Below are 20,195 nucleotides of genomic sequence, written 5' to 3' on the forward strand. Positions count from 1 at the left end.
TTGTCTTTGGACATATATACTATCTAGAACAGCTAACTGAAAACTTCCCTTAGCAATTGCTCAACAAACATGTTTAAGGATATGAAAAACAGTTGAGTTTCTTAAGTTTCCACTCTGTGCAACCCTTTTAATCTGTATTCAACCCTGACCAGGATTTTAACCCAAAGGGCTCTCTTCAGGTCCACCCTTACCATAGTTCTGGAAGGAATATAAGGCCAGAGAACTGAACATCTTGTCTTTTAGAAGAAAGGCATCCACCAGAAAGTTTCCAGGCACCTAATTTGTGTAACATCTGGCCCAAAATCACATAAATAGAGACCAGGAAAAAGGTTCCATTTCATAGAATAAGCTAATTTAATAGATTCTAATGACCTGAGAGTATGTACTAGAAAGTTATAGTAGATGTAGGGGAGAAATGAAGTTCAAAGCAGAAAGATTTAGGGGATTTAGCCTCCGCCTGCCTCGCAAGTGGAAGGACGGGAGTTCAATCCCCGGTACCAAAATAAATAAATAAATAAATAAATAAATAAATGAATGAAAGAAAGAAAGGTGTCAGGACTTTGAAGGAGGACAAATAGATCCCCTTAATCTTTCTGGAAAGTAGACATTTTAAAAACTCAAATCCCAAAGACAGTTCCACCACTTGGATACCAACTCAAAAGGTATACAAGCTTAGATGTTAAGACTCTGAGACCAGAAGGTCTAGGTTTAAATCCTACCTCTGCTAATTACTAACTGTATAACCGTGAAGGAGTTAATCATCCTTCTGTGCCTCAGTTTCCTCATCTGTAAAATGAGAATATTAGTACAGTCATGCAACACTTAACATCAAGCATATGTTCTGAGTAATGTGTTATTGGATATTTATCACCGTGTGAATATCAGAATGTACTTACCCAAACCTAGATGGTACAGGATAGTCACTCAGCATGGCCTCTTGATCCAATCAAGAGACAAGATAAACATCAGATGTATGATGCTACTTTTTACTTAACACAGCAGTGTTTCACAGTAAACTTTTTAAATAAATATAAAGAGTACACTGTAAAATAACAAAAGTATAGTACAGTAAATATATAAACCAATAACACAGTTGTATGCTCACTATCCACTATTATATAATTGTATATGCTATTATTTTATACGGCTGGAAGCACCAGAGGCCTGTTTATACCAGCATCACCAAAATTCATAGTAATTCATAGTTCTACGATATTAAAAAGCCATTAGGCAATAGAAATTTTTTAGCTCCATTATAGTCTTATGGAACTACCAACAGTATATGCAGTACCTCACTGACCAAAATATCATTATGCAGAGCACAACTATTCTTCATTATTACTTCACTCATTGAGTTGTTGTGAAAAAGATAAAATGAGTTAACAGGTAAAGTGCTTATAATTGAGTGCTTCCCATATAGTAGGTACTCAAACAACAGGAGCTCCCAGTACTATCCTTATTATTATAATTCTGGGAATCTTAGAGGTTAAGAAAACAAAGGAATTACATTGCTCTTACAGATTTGAATTCTGTAGTTCCTTCTTTCAGGTGATGACTGCAAGCATAAACATATTTATATTTAGATATAATTTATAATTGAATATTTTATCAGTCTTGACTACTCTCAACTATAGAAGCTATTGTCAAAAATTTAAATTCCTTTCTGAAAGATATTCTAGATTTCAAAATCAATTTGATCACCCACGTGAAAGGAGTACAATAGAACTATTAAACTGCTGGACTGAGAAGAAATGGGAGTACAAAGACACCTTTGTGGCAGTTCGTGCTATCACATGCCACTACTAGAGTTTCTAAAAGCGGCCTCCATAAGAAAGTAACAAACTCAATTGTTCCTTCACTTCAGAGTTCTTGGATGTGATAGTTCTTAAATCCCTGGTAAAGCTTTACTAAAGATCAGAGGATCTCAGTTCATTCCATTAGGACAGCATTGAATCTCTTCAAGGGATTTTCTTGGGTCAGTGTTACTTATGTGAGAGGCCAGGGATACTGGTGAAATTTCCAAGCTCTAAACTAGCACGTTGTTTTGAACTGAAAATATAAAGTAAAGACACTAGTTATCCTGGAGAAAAGTTTGAGACTAAGAAATTTAACAGTACCATGAAATATTTTCTCTAATATCTCTTTTCAAAAAACAATTAACTTTATTAAACAAAAAACACTAAAAGTAACAATAAAAATCCAATTAAAAAAAACTAGAGCAGTCCAAAAATAATGACCTGGATGGACATCTAAAACTCCAGTTTTTCAAATATCTATCAATAAAACAGAAGAGTTAATACCATATCTTATATTCCTCTGTCAAATAATCAGACAAAGAAGAAAGTGATGGCCAGGCTGGCCTTTAAATATCTGAGTGCCTTTTGTGTAATCCTGTTCTGAGGAATTATGGAAACCCTAAACCAGTGGTGGCACACATGCCACAGCAGGCTGTTTGTATCACTGAAAGCTCTAAAAGGTTCGCCAACCCTGCAAACACACGGAAACTGAACAACAGAAGAAGGAAAACTTAGGTAGGCCATGAAAGATTGGCCTATAATCTGTATTCTAAAGCAGTAAGATTTTAGAAAAAGAAGATCAAGTTTGCCACAGCGACCCTATGCCATCTAAAACTGCAGAACTATGCAGAGGGCTAGAGAGTTTTGTGGAAAAAGAGGAATGTCTGCTTATAAAAATCACCTCAACTGCTTCTGGTAAGGAAGGATATAGTGGTAAATAAGATATGAAACCAAGAACAAGTCCATACTTGACAAATAACGCCCATCAAGATAGTGATGTCAACCATAATAAAATATTTTGGCAAGACAAGAAATGTGCACCTGTGAGAACCTGGAAAGATTTGACAGATTTCTGTTTTCCTGGCCCTTGATCAGCAAGTTAATTATAGCAACTGTACAATCTACTCTGAGCTTTAGAGAAAGGCAGTTGGCTCTATGAATCCAAGATGCTGCTCTCCTGAGCATGGGAAAGACAAAGTGACCGTAGTGCTTGTATGCAAAAATATACTGAGTGCAGTATAGCAATGAGCCAGATAGCATAGCTAGATGAGAAAGAGATATATTCTGCAGACACATAAGTGAGACATGCCTCAAAAAGACACACAACACACAAATACACACACACACACACACACACACACAGAGGCATATGTATTTGTTTTGTTTGTTTTTAAAGAGTTTAAACAACTCTGGTCATATTACAATTAGGGCTGCTTTTCCCTGAGCAGACTGTACCTTCACAGCTATAATTGTACACTGCCACCGCTGACCTGTCCACCAGGTTTTCATCATGGTGCCAGCTCACTGCCAATTTCCCCATGCCAAAGTAAGGCTCCTCTTTCAAATATGGCATCTTCTGAGGATCCATGAAATTCAGCAAAGTTACATTGTAGGCTGCTCTGCTCTTCATGTCCACTTCATCACTGGATGAACCCATCCCAACACTAGGGAACTCAGACATACACACTGGCACAGCATCTTCATTGGCCTTCTCTTTGACAGCAAGTTCTTCCAAAGCCTGGGTGGTTTCTATCTGCAGATAGTCATTGAGCTTAAGGAAGGTCTGACAAGCAGCAGCAATCTCAGCCTCGGTGTAGCTTACATTAGAACCCTTAACAGGCCAGGGTACCGTAAAGAGCCTGGTGTTCAGGTACTTGTAGGTGCAGCCAGGATTCCCAATGAGGATTCGAGACACTGGAGTGAGCAAATCTTTGCCTTGGATCCTCACCAGGTCCCGAAATAAGCAGCCATGCTTGTGCAGTGTGAGAAAGGCTTCCTGAACCTCTTTATGGAGTTCCTCAGACACACTGCCTGCTTCTCGGAGAACCAGCTTAGGATATTTCAGCTGCCACTGAAACAAAACCAAAGCAAAAATGGTAAATTTTATGGCTAGCAGACAGAAATAAGGTTCTTGCCTTCACATAGCTTTCTACCAAATCAAGTCAATAAATAAGGGGAAAAAAAACCAAATTGTGTTAGGTATTAGGACAGAAACAAACCAGCAGGAAACCTGCCATAAGGATAGGAGGGAATCTCTTCAGAGATGACATTTAAGATGAGATCTTCAGAAAAAGAAGGAACTAGCCATGTGACAAACTTCAAAAAGAGATACAGGAAGGCAGACCAAAAATGTGAAGGCACTGAAGAAAATTATCTGCCAGTTCTAAGGCCAAAAAGAAAGCCAGTTTTACTAAAGTATATGGGCCAAAGGGAAAATCATATGTGATGAGGATAAAGAGGCAGGCAGAGGCAGAACACACACAGCCTTGAAAGTCACATTAAGAAATCTCTCGGTACACTTGAGGAGTTTCAAGGGGAGAAGAATATTTGATTTATATTTTACAAAAATCACTTTTAGTTATTATATAAAGCATGGATTGGAAAGAGGCAAATGACAATGTAGAAAATCCTACAAGGTTCTATTTAACCATCCATGATAATAATATTGAGAGTCTGGATTAAGGTGGAAGCACTGATATAATGTGTATTTTATAGGGAGGAGACGTAGTTATGGATTGGATGTGAGAAGTAAACAAAGAAGTTAAGAATGACTTCCAGATTTGTGGATTCAATAACTGAACTACTTTTTTTGAAATAAATAAGACTGAGACAAAAAGTAGGGACAAGAATAGGAGGAATGAAAAGTTTCATTTTGGAGCTGTCACCATTAAGCTATCTACCTATGAAATCTCAGGAAGGGGAACTGGATATACACAGAGCCCAGAGGAGAAGGTGGGGCCAGGAGCTCACTATGGGAACCATCAGCTGATTCATAAAGGCCTAGAAATGGATGAATCACCAAGGGAAACAGTCAAAATACAAAAGAGGGACCAACATTATTTCCAGAGTTGTAAAAGGTTCAGCACAAGACCAATTAGAAAACCAGAAGAATGTATCAAAGCAGAAGCCACATGAAAAGACTATTTCAAGAAGAATGCAGTAGTCAGTTATATCTACTGAGATGAGGTTAAGTGAGATGAGGACAGAAATCACCCATTTGATTCAGCAAGATGCAATTCACTGATGACAGTGACAAGGCACTTTCAGCAAAGTACTATGGATAGAAGTTAGATTAGAGTAGGATCAAGAGGAAGAAGTGAAGATGCCATGAACAGATGTCTTTCAGTGTTTTTGCTATGACAGGGAATACAAAAACAGAGCTAAGGATAAAGGGGAATGCTACATCAAGGGTCCATCTTTAATAGTGGAAGACTCTAGTGTACAATACAGCTTGTCAATATGATAAACAAGAGGAAGAGCCTGGTGATGCAGAAGAGAGGGTAAATAACTGAAGGACCTAAGCTCAAAAGTATCTAGAGGAGCAATCTGCCATGTGGGTCATGCAGGGATTTGCTATTAAAATTCAGAGAAAGGGAAGGGAATAAATAATAAAACTTGTTGTTTTGTGGGGTTTTCATCTAAGATGGGTTTTTCAAGATCTCCTAAAAATATATATGCATATACATATATGATTAGTATAAGTAACATCATAAAAAAGACTCTGCAGGAGTTTCTTCACACCCACTCTTGACAGCCTTCTGTGTACATGTTTCCCAGTTACTCATTCAGTTACACCATGCTGATACCTTGAAACTGGCCACAGTGATAGTGTTCAGACTACAAAAATCAGAAAACACTAAAAAGCAAAGCTTTTTTTTTTCCCCCACAGACAGTCAGTTGGTAAACATTTAGTGGGACACCACTGCGTGTGTTCAAAATTTGTTACTGACACAAAAATGCAATCCAAACATTTGGATATAAGAAAAGATACTTTCTATATTGCAATAGGCTAAAAAGATATAAATTCAGGCAGGATGGTTAACTTGACAATTGTAACATGAATAACTTCCATGAGTTTTGGTTTTGTTTTGTTTTGGTGTGGCTTTATCGTTGTGTTGTTTTGGTGACTGGAGAGCACTTTAGTTTTCTCAATGAAATACAAATGGATCTCTAGCTGTGAGTGTGTTTTAGTCATCAAAGCTGTTTGCCAAATAGTTGCAGAATCTTTCGCTACCACCAGATATTTGGGCACAATGTAGAATTTCACTTCCTGGCCCACCCATGATGGATGAGGCACGTGATTGCTTCTGTACAATGAGAGATGATGGCTGTCACTGCCAGCCTGGTGCATTTCATTGCCAGGCCAAGACCCTCCAGAACACCTTTTCCTTTTGGCACAGTACCATCTAGTAGCTGCTCTTGGATCCTTGAATTACATTAATGAGCAGTACCTCTCTGCCAACCCACAAATGATATGCAAAGTGAGCAAGAAATACTGGTGTGCAAAGCCACTGAGATTTGAGGATTGTTTATTACTACAGCATAATCTAGCCTATTCTGCTTTCTCCACGTACAAGAAACAAAAGGCCATTAGGAAATTGGAAGACGTGCAAAGAAAAATGAAGTAGTTAAGTCTGAATGTGGAAAATGACTTCGCTAAGTAAGCATAGTAGGAGTGCCCTGCTTTTCACAGTGCTGACATGTGTGTTCAAGAATTGAAAATGAAAAGATCAGAGACATGTGGCATACCATTATGGACTGTCATTGAGACTGTCAGGGATCCATTAGGATTTATAGTTTCTAGACTTCATTTATCCCAAATGGCAAACAAAACAGTGATATCATACTTTCTATTTACACAGTCAATGAAGAGACCAATACAATGGTGTAAGCAGAGACTGAACATTCTGGAGCCATGAGCAGTAACTCTAATTTTATCACTAACTGGCATTTCCTGAGCAAGTCCCTGAGGCATCAGTAAACTCATACACCTAATTAGCAGCAGTGATTAAGAAGGAAATTCCTTCATATTTTCTTAACAATGCCAGTTTTCTTTGAAAGGTCCTAAGTACAGAATATTAAAGGAAGTTATATAATTTCTAAAAACTTTATTTTTCAACACATTCCCTCTAGGACTGAGAAAGAGGAGAACACCAAAAATAATGTGTGCACATTCACACACACACCCACCCACCCACACACACACACACACAACTTGCTGCTCTGTTCAATACACATAGATGCTAGACTACAGAAGACATACTTAACCCAGCCAAATATAACCCTAACAATCTAGACAATCCACACAACCATATGAATATTACACACAAATACTTTGATGTTTAAAGCAGCATAATAACGAGAAAATAATAATAATAACATAGGAAACTTTTAAAAACATTTTTCCACTGATCTCTCATGTCCCTTTCCCCTAACAACATCTTCTTCTTTTCCCACAGTCCTCCAGGGCGACACTTCAGTGCCTCCCCTGCAAAGCCAGCTCTTTTCCCTGTCCCACACCTGACTGGTCCTTCCTAGTCTCCAAGTCTCTTTCACAAAGTGTCACTTTCTCAAGAAAACCTTCCCTGAAGTGCCATTGCCAAGCAGGTATCCCTCCATTATCATTCATCACACACTTCATTTTTCTGTTATAGTACTTACCAGTTAGTAACTATATATTTATTTGAAATATTATTTAATAATTTGTCCTGCATGACCACAAGCTTCTAGAAGAAAGTGGTGGCAATCTCATACCCCATTATATCGCAAGCACGTGGTTTACTGTAACTGATCAAAATTCTTAAGAATAAAAGAGTATCACAGCTATTTGGGAAGCTGAGACAGGGAGGATCATTTGAGCCTACAAGTTCAAGAACAGCCAGGGCAACACAGTATGACCCCATCTCCAAAAAATAAAGAATGAAAAGCTTACAGATAGCAGATTAGTGGATGCCTGGGCTGCAGACAGAAAAGAAGACAGTACAAAGAGACATGAAGGGTCTTTCTGAGATGCTGAAAACATTCTAAAACAATAGGGGAGGGGAAGAGGATGAAAACAGAATTTAAGATGTGTTATGTACATGTACCAACTATCCATGAGGAATTTAATCATTATGTACTGCAAATATGTACGAATAATTAAAGAACTTTAAAAATTGAAAAAAACACTATAATGATGGTTGCACAGCTATACATTGAACTGTGCAATATTAAGAGGTCTATTTTACATTATATAAATTATACATACATGTATATAGTTTATTAATACTTTTTAAAAGGAAGATTGAGAAATCTGAATATATAAAATTTAAATTTTTGTATAATATGAATCATAAGCAAAATTAAAAGGCAAACACTAACTGGAAAAAAGTATTTGCAACCTATATGGCAAAAATGGACTTAACAGTCTTAATGCTGAGCCATTATAAACTTAAATATATATAAAAACTATACATATACACATATAAGTATGTACACAATGGAAAAATTCACAAGTAAATTTAACAAAGAAGTCTCTTAAAATATAGGAAAAAATATACTAGAGTAAGAAAAAATACAAATTAATATAATCTGTATTAATTTATACTTAATTATTGGCTATCAAATCTGCAAAAAAGAAAATTCCATAGTAGTAATTTACATTATTGATGAGAGTAAAGTTAAGTGTTTTGATAGTGTATAATTAGAAATGGAAAATATTACCACCTCACTTAAAGCCAACTGGGCAAGATTACATATTCAGAAGCTGAATATATACATTTATCTTTTTATCCAGTTATTCTATTTCTAAGAATTTATTATAAAGAAGTAATCAGACATACACAGAGTTATGACTGTTCAAATAATTTTATTTGTAATAATTAAAACTGAAAACCAGCAAATGTCCAAAAGGGGATTACAGGGAAAATATAGAATATCTATGTAAAGAAATACTAAAGTAACAAATTTTAGGATTTTTATACTGTTTGATGAAAAAAAGAAGCAAAAATCTATGGTTAAATGTGAAATTAGTAACAAGATAATTAGACAAGAGGATTCTGGTTTCATAAAAGGAAAAAGAAATGTGTATATACAAATACAGATAAAAAAACTTGGAGGAAATGTGGTCAAAAGTTGTGATTATCTCTGGACAGTGTACTTGGAGGCACTTATAATATTCTTTTTTAATATCTATATCATTTTCACATTTTTCCAAAATAAACGTAGGGAGAAAAATCAAGAAAAGGATACAGCACTCTAAAATTCTTGATCTTCATGACATTTCTTACATTTATCAGGAAATTCTTCTTGATGCTCCTGAATTATCAAAAATTCTCAAGAGAACTTCTGCTACTCTTTGAATCTGATGTTCAAAGCTCTTGGAAATTTTATCACAATGAAAATAGTAATTGGCTAATATTGTCACTATCTCAAAGAAAATGCAAGAGACAAAGCCCCCACCCTAAATGCCCTCTTTTATTATTTATAGTGATGAAAATAGCACTGGGCATAAAAGTGTTATGTAGCACTTTTTCTCTTTAAAGAGAATAAGAAGTAACTTTGAAGAATTATACATTAAATAACATAATATTAGTTCATTCTTTCAAATAAGTTCACTTTCAAGTTTGGACAGCTACATGCAGAATGTCAGATATCACAAAATAATTTGGAAGAGCTGTTGGCAGATTTTCAAATATTTCAGAATTTTTGTTTTTTTAATTTAAACATACTAAAGTTTTCCAGAGCATATACAGTCATGAAATTATATTAATAGTTGTCTGGTCATATGCTATATTTCTTGAGATTTACAAATGATTCTATGGCAGAAATTATGATTATATACTTTAATAAATAACTGGAAAAGTATGTTAGATATAAAGTGTCAATAAGCCAGGCCCTAATCAATGGCTGAAAGATGTGGAATGCTAAACTCTCTGGAGATTAGGCTTAATTTTCATTCTGCTATTTTAAACCATTACACAAAAACTCTACATTTCCGGGAGGAAGGGGCTTCTGGGCCACCATCCGTCCCACCACTCCCGGCATAGAGGAAGGGACTTCTAAGCCACTGTCCCACTGCTCCCAACTCAGAGGATATAGGCCACGTGGGAGGCAAAAGCACCCCCCAACATGGGTCAAAATGAGAAGACACATAAATAAGTCTCAAAACCAGATTTCCAGATCACCTACAGCAACCCCAATGGGAAAGGAGATGCAACACTCTGAGATACTCAACCACCTGGACCCACTGAACTGGCAACAAAAGAGGATCTGGAAAAAATGAAATCAGAAATAATTTCTCATATAACAGCAGAGATTGTACTCATAGTGCAAGACATGGTTAATAAATCTAGAGAGGAGCTGAGGAACGTGATGGAATCCCAACATAGGAAACAAATGGAATCCATAAAACAGATGCAAACAGATTTTTAGGAGATCAAAAACTCCACTGAAAGTCTACTCAGCAGAATGAGCCAATGTAAGGACAGAATTTCAGATATAGAAGATAAGATTGCAATTAGTGACCAGGAAAAGAAAAATTGCTTCAAAATTGTAAAGGACCAGGAGAAATAAATCCAGCAGCTGTTAGATGATGCAAAAAAGAATGACAAAAGACTGATTGGAGTCAAAGAAGAAACAAGAGAGAATGCAGATGACATAAAAAAACTGTTCACAGAAGTAATGGCAGAAAACGTCCCAAGCAGGGGAAAAGAACTTGACATACAGATAGGACTCCAACTAGCCTTGGTCAAAAAAGATCTACACATAGGCATATAATTGTTAAGATTCCAGAAACTCAAAAGAAGAACAAAGTGCTACAAGCAGTTAGAGAAAAGAAACAAATCACATACAAAGGAAAGCCCATCAGAATCACAGCAGACTTCTCAACACAAACCATCAAGGCAAGAAGAGCTTAGAGTGACATATTCCAAGCCCTAAAGGAAAACAGCCTCCAACCCAGACTTATGTACCCTGCAAAATTATCTTTCAAAATGGATGGAGAAATAAGATACTTTCATGACAAAGAGTACCTTAGGAACTTCGTGAATACCAAACTAGCACTCCAAAAAATTTTAATCAATATCCTAGGAACAGACAATGGGGATCACAACCCCAGGAAGCAAAGCAGAATGAACCCATCGGGCGCAACAAGAAATTAAAAGCAAAGGGGGAGAAGCCAACAAAAAGAAAAAGTCATGACAATGAAAAGTCAATATGTTTCAGTTATAACCATCAATGTTAATGGTCTCAATTCACCAATCAAAAGAAATGGACTGGCAGACAGGGTAAAGAAGCAAGATCCAACAATATGCTTCATAGAAGAAATACACTTCATTCAAAAGGAAACTCATAGATTGAAAGTTAAAGGGAGGAAAATAATACTCCATGCAATGAGAACCAAAAAAAAAAGCAGGAACAGCTATCCTCTTGGCAGATCAAGTAGATTTCAAACCAACACTGATTAAGAGAGACAAAGAAGGACACTACATCCTGGTAAAAAGAACAATCCAGCAGGAAGGATGACAATCATAAATATCTATGCACCAAACACTAGTGCACCCAACTATATAAAACAAATACTAATGGACATGAAAAGTCATATATTCACTAATACCATTGCAGTGGGGGACCTCAATACCCCACTGTCACAAATAGATCAACTAGACAAAAAATAAGTAATGAAATACCAGAACTCAATCAAACTCTTGAACAAATGAACTTAAAGGATGTTTACAGAGTGCTCCACCCCACAAAATCAGAATACACATTCTTCTCAGAGGCACATGGGTTGTTCTCCAAAATAGACCACATACTCGCCCATAGAACATGTTTAAGTAAGTACAAAGGAATCGAAGTTATCCCTTCTATATTATCAGACCATAATGCAATGAAATTGGACATCCATAGCAAAAGAAACTGGAAAAATTTCATAAATTTCACGTGGAAATTGAACAACACACTTCTGAATAACCAATGGGTCACAGAGGAAATTAAAGAAGAAATCAGACAGTTCCTTCAATTAAATGACAATGACAATACAACATATTGGAATCTATGGGACACAATGAAAGCAGTCTTACAAGGGAAATTCATAGCAGTGAATATGCATATTAGGAAAACAGAACGAGCCCAATTAAACAACCTGATACTGCACCTCAAGCTTCTAGAAAAGAAGAGCAGGACAAACCCAAAGTTCATACAAGGGAGGAAATTATAAAGATCAGAGGAGAAATCAATGCAATGGAGACTAAGAGAAGGATACAAAAAATCAATGAAGCTAAGAGTTGGTTCTTCGAAAGCATCAACAAAATTGACAAACCCTTAGCCAACCTTATCAGAAAAAGGAAAGAAAAGGCCCAAATCCATGCAATTAGGAATGAAAAAGGTGAAATTACAACAGACCCAGCAGAAATCCAGAGGATCATCAATACCTACTTCCAGAACCTATACGCCAATAAGATGGACAACACAGAAGAAATAGACAGATTCCTAGATACATGAATTACCAAAGTTGAACGAAGAAGATCTAAAAATTCTAAACAACCCAATATCAACCAAACGAATTGAAAACATAATTAAAAACTTATCAACTAAGAGAAGCTCAGGTTCTGATGGCTTCACTGCTGAATTCTACAAGACATTTAGTGAGGAACTATTGCCACTACTGTTTAAACTCTTCAATGAAATTGAAAGGGAAGCAATACTCCCAAATTCATTCCTGGAAGCAAGCATCACCTTGATCCCCAAAGCAGAGAAAGACCCAACCGAAAAAGAGAACTATAGGTCAATCTCACTAATGAACCTAGATGCAAAAATCCTTAATAAGATACTGGCAAATAGAATGCAGAAGATCATACACCCTGACCAAGTGGGGTTCACCCCACGGATGTAGGGATGGTTCAACATATGCAAATCAATCAATGTAATACACTATATCAATACAGCCAAGGACAAAAACCATATGATTATCTCCATAGACGCAGAAAAAGCATTTGACAAAATCCAACATGCATTTATGATAAAAACCCTACAAAAAATTGGAATAGATGGTCTCTACCTCAAACTGATAAAAGCAATCTCTGAAAAACCAACAGCCAATATCATACTAAATGATCAAAAACTGAAATCCTTCACACTAAAATCAGGAACAAGACAGGGATGTCCACTATCACCACTCTTGTTCAATATAGTTCTGGAAACATTAGCCATGGCAATTAGACAAGAAAAAGAAATAAAAGGAATAAAGATAGGAAATGAAGAAGTCAAATTGTCATTATTTGCAGATGACGTGATACTCTATATAGAAGACCCCAAGAACTCCACCAAAAGTCTTCTAGACTTAATAACCAAATTCAGTCAAGCAGCTGCTTACAAGGTCAACACACAAAAATCAATAGCTTTCCTCTATATGAATGACAGACTCACTGAGAGAGAGATAGCGCAAATGATTCCTTTCACGATAGCATCCAAAAAACTGAAATACCTAGGAATCAACCTAACAAAAGAAATCAAAGACCTCTTCTCTGAAAACTATAGCACTCTGAAAAGAGAGATTGAAGATGATATCAGAAAATGGACAGACATCCCCTGCTCCTGGGTAGGAAGGATCAATATAGTGAAAATGGCCATACTTCCAAAACTGCTATATAGGTTCAATGGAATTCCAATTGAGATCCCAGCAGCACACTTCATGGATCTTGAGAAAACAATCCAAAATTTAATTTGGAACAAGAAGAGACCCAGAATAGCAAAAGCAATTCTAGGTAACAGAGACATGGGAGGGGGTATCACAATCCCCAACTTGCAACTATACTACAAAGCTACTGTGAGAAAAACAGCATGGTACTGGCGAAGAAACAAACCTGAGGACCAGTAGAACAGATTAGAAGATGCAGAAACAACACCAGACACACTCAGCCATCTCATCTTCGATAAAGGAGCCAAACACCCTCACTGGAGGAAAGATACTCACTTTAATAAATGGTCCTGGAAAAATTGGGTTGCAAATTGCCAAAGATTACAACTAGACCTATATCTCTCAGCATGCACTAAACTAAAATCGAAATGGATTAAAGATCTAAATATCAAAATAGAAACGCTGAACCAGCTGGAACAGAGGTTAGGTAGAACTCTTGAAGACATAAGTGTAGGAAAAGATTTTATGAACAAAACCTCAGTTGTCCGTGAACTAGCACAATCAACAAGTGGGATCTCTTATTATTAAAAAGCTTCTGCACAGCAAGGGAAACCACCAGCAGTGTGAAGAGATAACCCACAATGTGGGAAAAAATTTTCACCTGCTCTTTCTCAGACAAAGGTCTACTATCTTGAATCTATAAAGAACTTATAAAGATCAGACCTTCCAAATTTAAAGACCCAATCTGAAAATGGGCATCTGAAATGAACAGACATTTCTCAGACAAAGAAGTAGAAATAGCAAATAAATACATGAAAAAAATGTTCAACATCACTGGTCATTCAAGACATGCAAATGAAAACAACACTGAGATTCCACCTCACTGCAGAGAGAATGGCTGCTATCATGAAATCAACCAATAACTGTGGGAAATGGTAGAATTCAGCTATCTAGTTGTAAGAATAGATCACAACAAGTTTGTTAACTAAGAGAATTAAGTCATTTCTGGGAAATTCCACAAGTCTGTTTGTTAAAACAATGCCAGAAAACTTTGAGACCTTGTAAAAGTCTCACAGGAGAAAAACAGGTTTTCCTAGTTTTCTTATTTACCATTTTCCAGGATCAGAGGACCACGACCCAATGACTCTACGGGTGGTAAGAGAGATACATGACTCACTATGCACATCTGTGATGTTTATGGTGGGTCGGCGGGCTTGATTTTTGGCTAAAGTCATTCTGCTTTCTTGATACTATCTGATAAGAAGAGGGCTGTGGTGTGCTCTTTGATGTATGGGATTGGTGAATAGAAACAGGGGACTCGTGAATTCTCCTGTAGCTTTTATGAGTCACTTAAAGTCACTGGTTATCATCAGAGGTGAAAATCAAAAAGATAATAGCCAGAATAACTAAGCTGCTTTCCTACATGTATATAAGCCTTGCTTCTTTCCTTTGTGATTGTCGAATAGTGCCAGAGGAATTAAACTGCTGTTCATCCCCCAGGCTGTCTCCTTTTCTTTCTTTAAAAGTCGGTGCTTTCCAGGGTTCCAGGTCTCCCTCAAGAGGGTCCAATGACAAATAACAAATGCTGGTGGGGCTGTGGGGAAAGAGGAACCCTGCTCCACTGCTGGTGGGAATGCAGACTGGTGAAACCACTGTGGAAATCAGTATGGAGATACCTCAAAGAACTAGGGCTAAAGGTCCCATTTGACCCAGCTATTCCCCTGCTGGGGATCTTCCCCAAATAATTAAAAGAATCATACCACAGTGATATATGTCCACCCATGTTCATAGCAGCACAATTTGTAATAGCTAAAACTTGGAAACAGACTAAATGCACATCAAGTGGAGACTGGATAAAGAAAATGTGGTTTTTTTTATAACATGGAGTACTACTCAGCCCTAAAAAAGGGGAATTAAAGACATTTATAGCTAAATGGATGCACATCGAGGCGATACTCTTAAGTGAAATAAATAGGACACACATGTATAAATACTGAATAGTTTCTCTAGTGTGAGAAACTGAAAATGTAAATAAGGACTAAAAGGTATACTAGATAATGTGAAATAGGAAGAACGGGGCAAAGGGGAAGGGGAAGTGGGAGGGGCAGGGGAAAGGAAAGAAGGGAATGGAATATGAGAAAATGGAAAAATGGAAACAAAGTCTTTGTAAATAGAGAGGGATGGAGGGGTTGAAGGGAGGGCAGGGCAATGCTGAAAAATAAGAGCCAAGAGAAATTATGTAAAGGTGCAAATTTCCAATGATGAATGTCATTTTACTGTATACCTAAAATGTACCAATGTTTAGAATGAATAATTGATAATGTGAAATAGGAAGAAAAGGTCCAAAGAGGTAGTGGTAGTGGGAGGGGCAGGGGAAAGGAAAAAAGGAAAAGGAAAAATTATGAGAAATGGAAAAAACGGAAAGGAAGTCTTTGTAAATAGGGAAGGGTGGAGGGGGTGAAGGGAGGGCTAGGAATGGGGAAAAAATAAGAACCAAGATGCATCATGTAAAGGTACAAGTTCCCAATGAGAAATGTAAATGTGTTGTATACCTAAAATGTACCAATAAAATAATTTAATAAAAAAAAAGAAATAAAAAACTCTACATTTCCCTCTCATATAGGGGATACTTCTGAAAGACATTTTTCACACAAAATAAGTCAGACATGGTGCTAAATGAATAAGATACTAGTTTATAGGAATCTCACTTATATGAAGCCCAATAGAATTCCACCTTTGGAAAAGTGAAATAAAATTTACAATCTCAAAATGACTTGAGAAAAATGCCCTTCACTTCAAAGTGTTAGAATACTCTGATTTCAGTGGAGTATATTTCTAATTTGGCTATTATTATATTTTGCAGGTAACACTTTATATTTTGCACTCTTATAAAACCAACTTGTATACCATCAGTCATAATATTTTCTATATTTTTTTGTTGTAAAATGATTCCAGTTTGACAGTAATCGCAAGACTAGAAGGCCTACCACTTACTTGGCATAATCTCTACCTGCTGGATAATAAGTAGCCCAGAGGAGGCACACTTCTTAAGTCACTGCTTAGGCTAGCTGTGGCAACCAGGTTCGAGAAATATCTACACTTCATGGTGACCAAAAGATTGCTCAATCATGCACTCACTAGTATGAGTACACTGCTATGGGAACAGGGAATAATCTAAGAAGGAAAATATGTAAAATCCTCATTTATGTAATATATATCTATCAAGCACATATTGTTTGCAAAGAACTAAGTGTCAGGAATACAAAAAAATGTCTGTCTACTCTCTGAAAGCTTATATTTTGGTAAGAAGAGCCTGACATATATAAGTCAATAACATACAATTATTTTATATGTAGTAAGTTCTATGGGGAAAAAAGTAAAGCCAAATAAGTAAAATAAGGATTGCTAGGGTGAGAACTATCCTGCTTTTTCAAGGGTGATCAAGGAAGGCCTCTAATGAGGAGACATGGGTCAGAAGAATGTAAGGAGAATACAAGCCCTGTAGGAACCTGAGGGAAAGAGTTCCAGGCAGAGGGAAGGAACATTCAGTGCAAAGGCCCTTGGGTTGGAATGTGTTTGGCTTATCATAAGAAGAGTAAGAATGCCAGAATGGGAAGAGCAAAATGAGGATAGCAGGAGTAAGAAGAGGTGGGAAAGGAGAGGAGGGAAGCAGTTAGGAGCCAGAGTATACAAGGCTTTTTAGATGAAAGCATGGTCCTAGGCTTTAGGCTTTTGCTCTGAATAAGACTGGAAGCTATTTATAGAAAGGATGGGAACAAGAAAGAGTTTAACAGCTGATTTTTTTTTTTTTTGTACTGAGGATGGAACTTAGGACCTTGCAAGGCAGGCACGGTGCCACTGAGCTAAATCCCCGGCCCACCAGCTGATATGTTTTTAAAAGACAACTCCAGATGTTATGTTAAAATAGAGTAGACAGGGAGGGAGGGAGAAGGTAGGAGGCAATTGCAACAGAGATCATCATAATTTGGACATCAGAATAAGCAGAAGAGGCGATGACAAGTAGTCAAAATTTTAATATATTTTGAAAGTAGTCAGATTTGTAATATATTTAGAACAAGTGGGATTTCCTGGTATATTTGTAGAATGTGTAGTATTTAAATAACAATCTTAGAGTAAGTAGGTGTAAAGAAAAAAAAAAGAAAAGCAGAACAGGGTGGTAGTAGGCACAAAGGTAAGAAGAGCTACAGGGGACATTGAGTCAGAATGGAGAAAGCTACCCTCTGACAAGAGCTTAAGGTTGGATGTCATCTCAGACCATGGGTAGGCAGACATTAGGCCAGGGAAATCTTTGGGGTCATAGAGTTAATGGCTTATAGGACGGATATGCTGGAGAGTTTCAACTTTACCTTGGAGACAAGAAAGACTCAGCAAAATTTTTTTTTTTTTTTTTTTTGGTACCGGTGATCGAACTTCGGTCCTTCCACTTGCGAGGCAGGCAGCAGAACCACTGAGCTAAATCCCCGGCCCGACTCAGCAAAATTTATAGAGTAAAGAGGTGTATTTCACATATATTTATAGGAGCAAAGATCTAATGGCATTGAGAGGGCATAAGAAACATCAATAAGGAGAATTAAAACTAAGTAGAAGGTAAATGTAGGTCTGAACTACAATGGTGCCAGTTGAAAGGGTCGCCGAAGAAGGGGCACACAGGAATGTTCAAGCAGCAAGCCTTTATTGGGGCAGCAGTCTGCAGTCTGCCAGGCTGACTCACAGAAGGGAGACCAGCAGCAGCATGAGCTGAGCTGGAGGCTTATATGGGGTTTTGCAGGTGGGAGAGCACTAGTTCCTTGGTGGGGGTTGGTGATTTCGGCTGGGGCATGTAGCAACAAGTTTCGGTTGGGGGGATGGAGTAACCGTTTCCAGGAAGCCCCTATCTTACGGGGAACATCTGACCATGAAACCGGTGGGGCAGAAAGTCTCTAACTAGGCAGAGAGTCACTAACAAAGAGAGGTCATGCCTTAGTTATGCAGAAGTTCCCTATTCTCTGTAGCTGGAGTGGGGCAGGGGGAAAGGGGAGGAAGGGGCTTGCTTTGTGGGGGCTCTGAAATACCTAACATCCCAGCCTTTGATTTGTTATGGAACTGGGGTGGCGGTCTCTTCTTCCGTATCTACTTTCTGCTGATCGGGGACGAAGTTGTGGGGGGAGTGGGAGGTGGTCGGGAAGTTGGCACAGCGCGGGAGCCTCTGCGGCGCTCTTGTTGGCCACGCTTTCGTAGATGTTGCCACTCTTGGTGGACATGGTACTCCCAGAGTGCCAGTTCTTTAGGAGCAGCGATGACAGTCAGGGTGGCCAAATCTAACAGGGAGAGAGGATTGGTGAGAGGAGGGTAAAAGGTCTGTGGACAGCAGGACCACTGTGAGGGCGGCCGGAGGTTGCGAGGGGAGAATTCAGTAAGTTCCACTCGGAAGGTGTTAGCCACAAAAGGGGGAATTGGCGTCCCTTTGGGAATCCGGGGACTGTCGCCAAGCTTTGGTTGGGGGATGGCCCAGGTCTTTTGGATATAGAGCACCCACTGAGGACCATTTGCTATAAAGGTTTAGAGGCCCAAGGAGGAAGATTTTTGCAGGAATTTAAACTGTTGTACTGAAACAGTTTGACCCTGTAACCATTTGGGGGCCCAAGGATCCAGAATGGTGAATTTTAAAGGATTGCATTGTCCTTGGGGACATGACTGACAATTGGGAGGGGTAATCATTTTTCTTCTTATCTTTTGAGTTTGAGCTAGAAAGTCTAGGGCAAAAATGAAGGCTCCCTGGCCAACAGGTTGGGAAAGTAGGCGGTATGGTTCAGAACACCAGTGTCGTTCTTTTGACTGCCCCCCACAATCGATGACCCCCGGCCAGCCATAATGTTGGCAGGGGCAGGCATCAATGGTAATTGAGAGGGGGTGCCCTTTGGGTTCCCATCTCACTGCTTTAATCAAGCATTTTTGGGCATCAAACCTGTCATCCTTTGGCTTATAGACATATAACTCAAAGGTCCAATGACTGGTGGCCAGAAGGGGCAGAGGACATGGGAAGGAAAAGAGTAGGAGAGGGCGGAAAAAACCTACTCTAGACAGGATAAGATCAGAAAACCCTGTGCACCTAGATAACACATGAAAAGACAGTGTTTTTCCTTTTTGTTAGCAGGTGTCAGACAAATACCAAATATCAAAAGGGCACACAGAATTAATATCAAAACAAATGAAGCAGGGAAAGATATAGTTAATAAAGGGGCACAGTTACTCAGCCTCATGTATGACAGCCTATCGTGAGGTTTCAGCCGTGGGAGAAGGATGTTCTGCAGTCCTGGTCAGCTTAAGCCGGGTAGGTCCTAGAGAACAAAAAAACTGCAGGAGTGGTAGGGAGAGATTTAGGAAGACAAGAGTCTGCATGTTTTCTCAGGAGATGTCGGCATGAGAGTTCGAGAGACGGGCTGCAGAGGAGATCATCAACATGTTGGAGGACAGAGCTGGTGGTCAGGGAGAGGGATGTTAAATCAGGGACAAGGGCCTGTTGCTGCTGGAAGTGTAGAAGCTCCGAAGGGCTCATCTGCTCCAGCCACTGCCTTCCTACTGCCAGCACTGTCCCTGCCTGGGCCACTTGCAGTGGTGCCAGTAGCCCCAGTCCTGCCACCGCCATCTGCCTGCCCAGAGAGGCTGCCCATGCCTTTCTGTCCAGACAGAGCCGATCTGATTGTCTCTAAGGCTGATTCCACCATCATGTCGCTCCAGCAGGACCTGTCGGCCTGGTTCAGCCCGCGTGGGGCATGGGGCTT

General features: G+C 38.5%; 1 protein-coding gene across 6 annotated transcripts in view; it reads right to left on the reverse strand.

Annotated features, from left to right (window-relative positions):
* Fto (FTO alpha-ketoglutarate dependent dioxygenase) overlaps positions 1 to 20,195 on the reverse strand; it is a 399,271-nt gene that overhangs the window by 260,062 nt on the left and 119,014 nt on the right. For all 6 annotated transcript variants that reach the window (XR_015440988.1, XM_013073314.3, XM_021260894.2 and 3 more), the window contains one exon: positions 3,252 to 3,867. Coding sequence is in view for 5 of the 6 variants with exons in the window: in XM_013073314.3 (XP_012928768.1) it covers positions 3,252 to 3,867 (616 nt within the window). In the remaining variant the exon portion in view is untranslated. The remainder of the gene's footprint in view (positions 1 to 3,251; positions 3,868 to 20,195) is intronic.

The sequence above is a fragment of the Heterocephalus glaber genome, unplaced genomic scaffold, assembly GCF_053883595.1.
Source record: "Heterocephalus glaber isolate CG9 unplaced genomic scaffold, H.glaber_assembly_v1.0 deba00000071, whole genome shotgun sequence".
In the NCBI taxonomy this organism is placed as follows: domain Eukaryota; kingdom Metazoa; phylum Chordata; class Mammalia; order Rodentia; family Bathyergidae; genus Heterocephalus; species Heterocephalus glaber.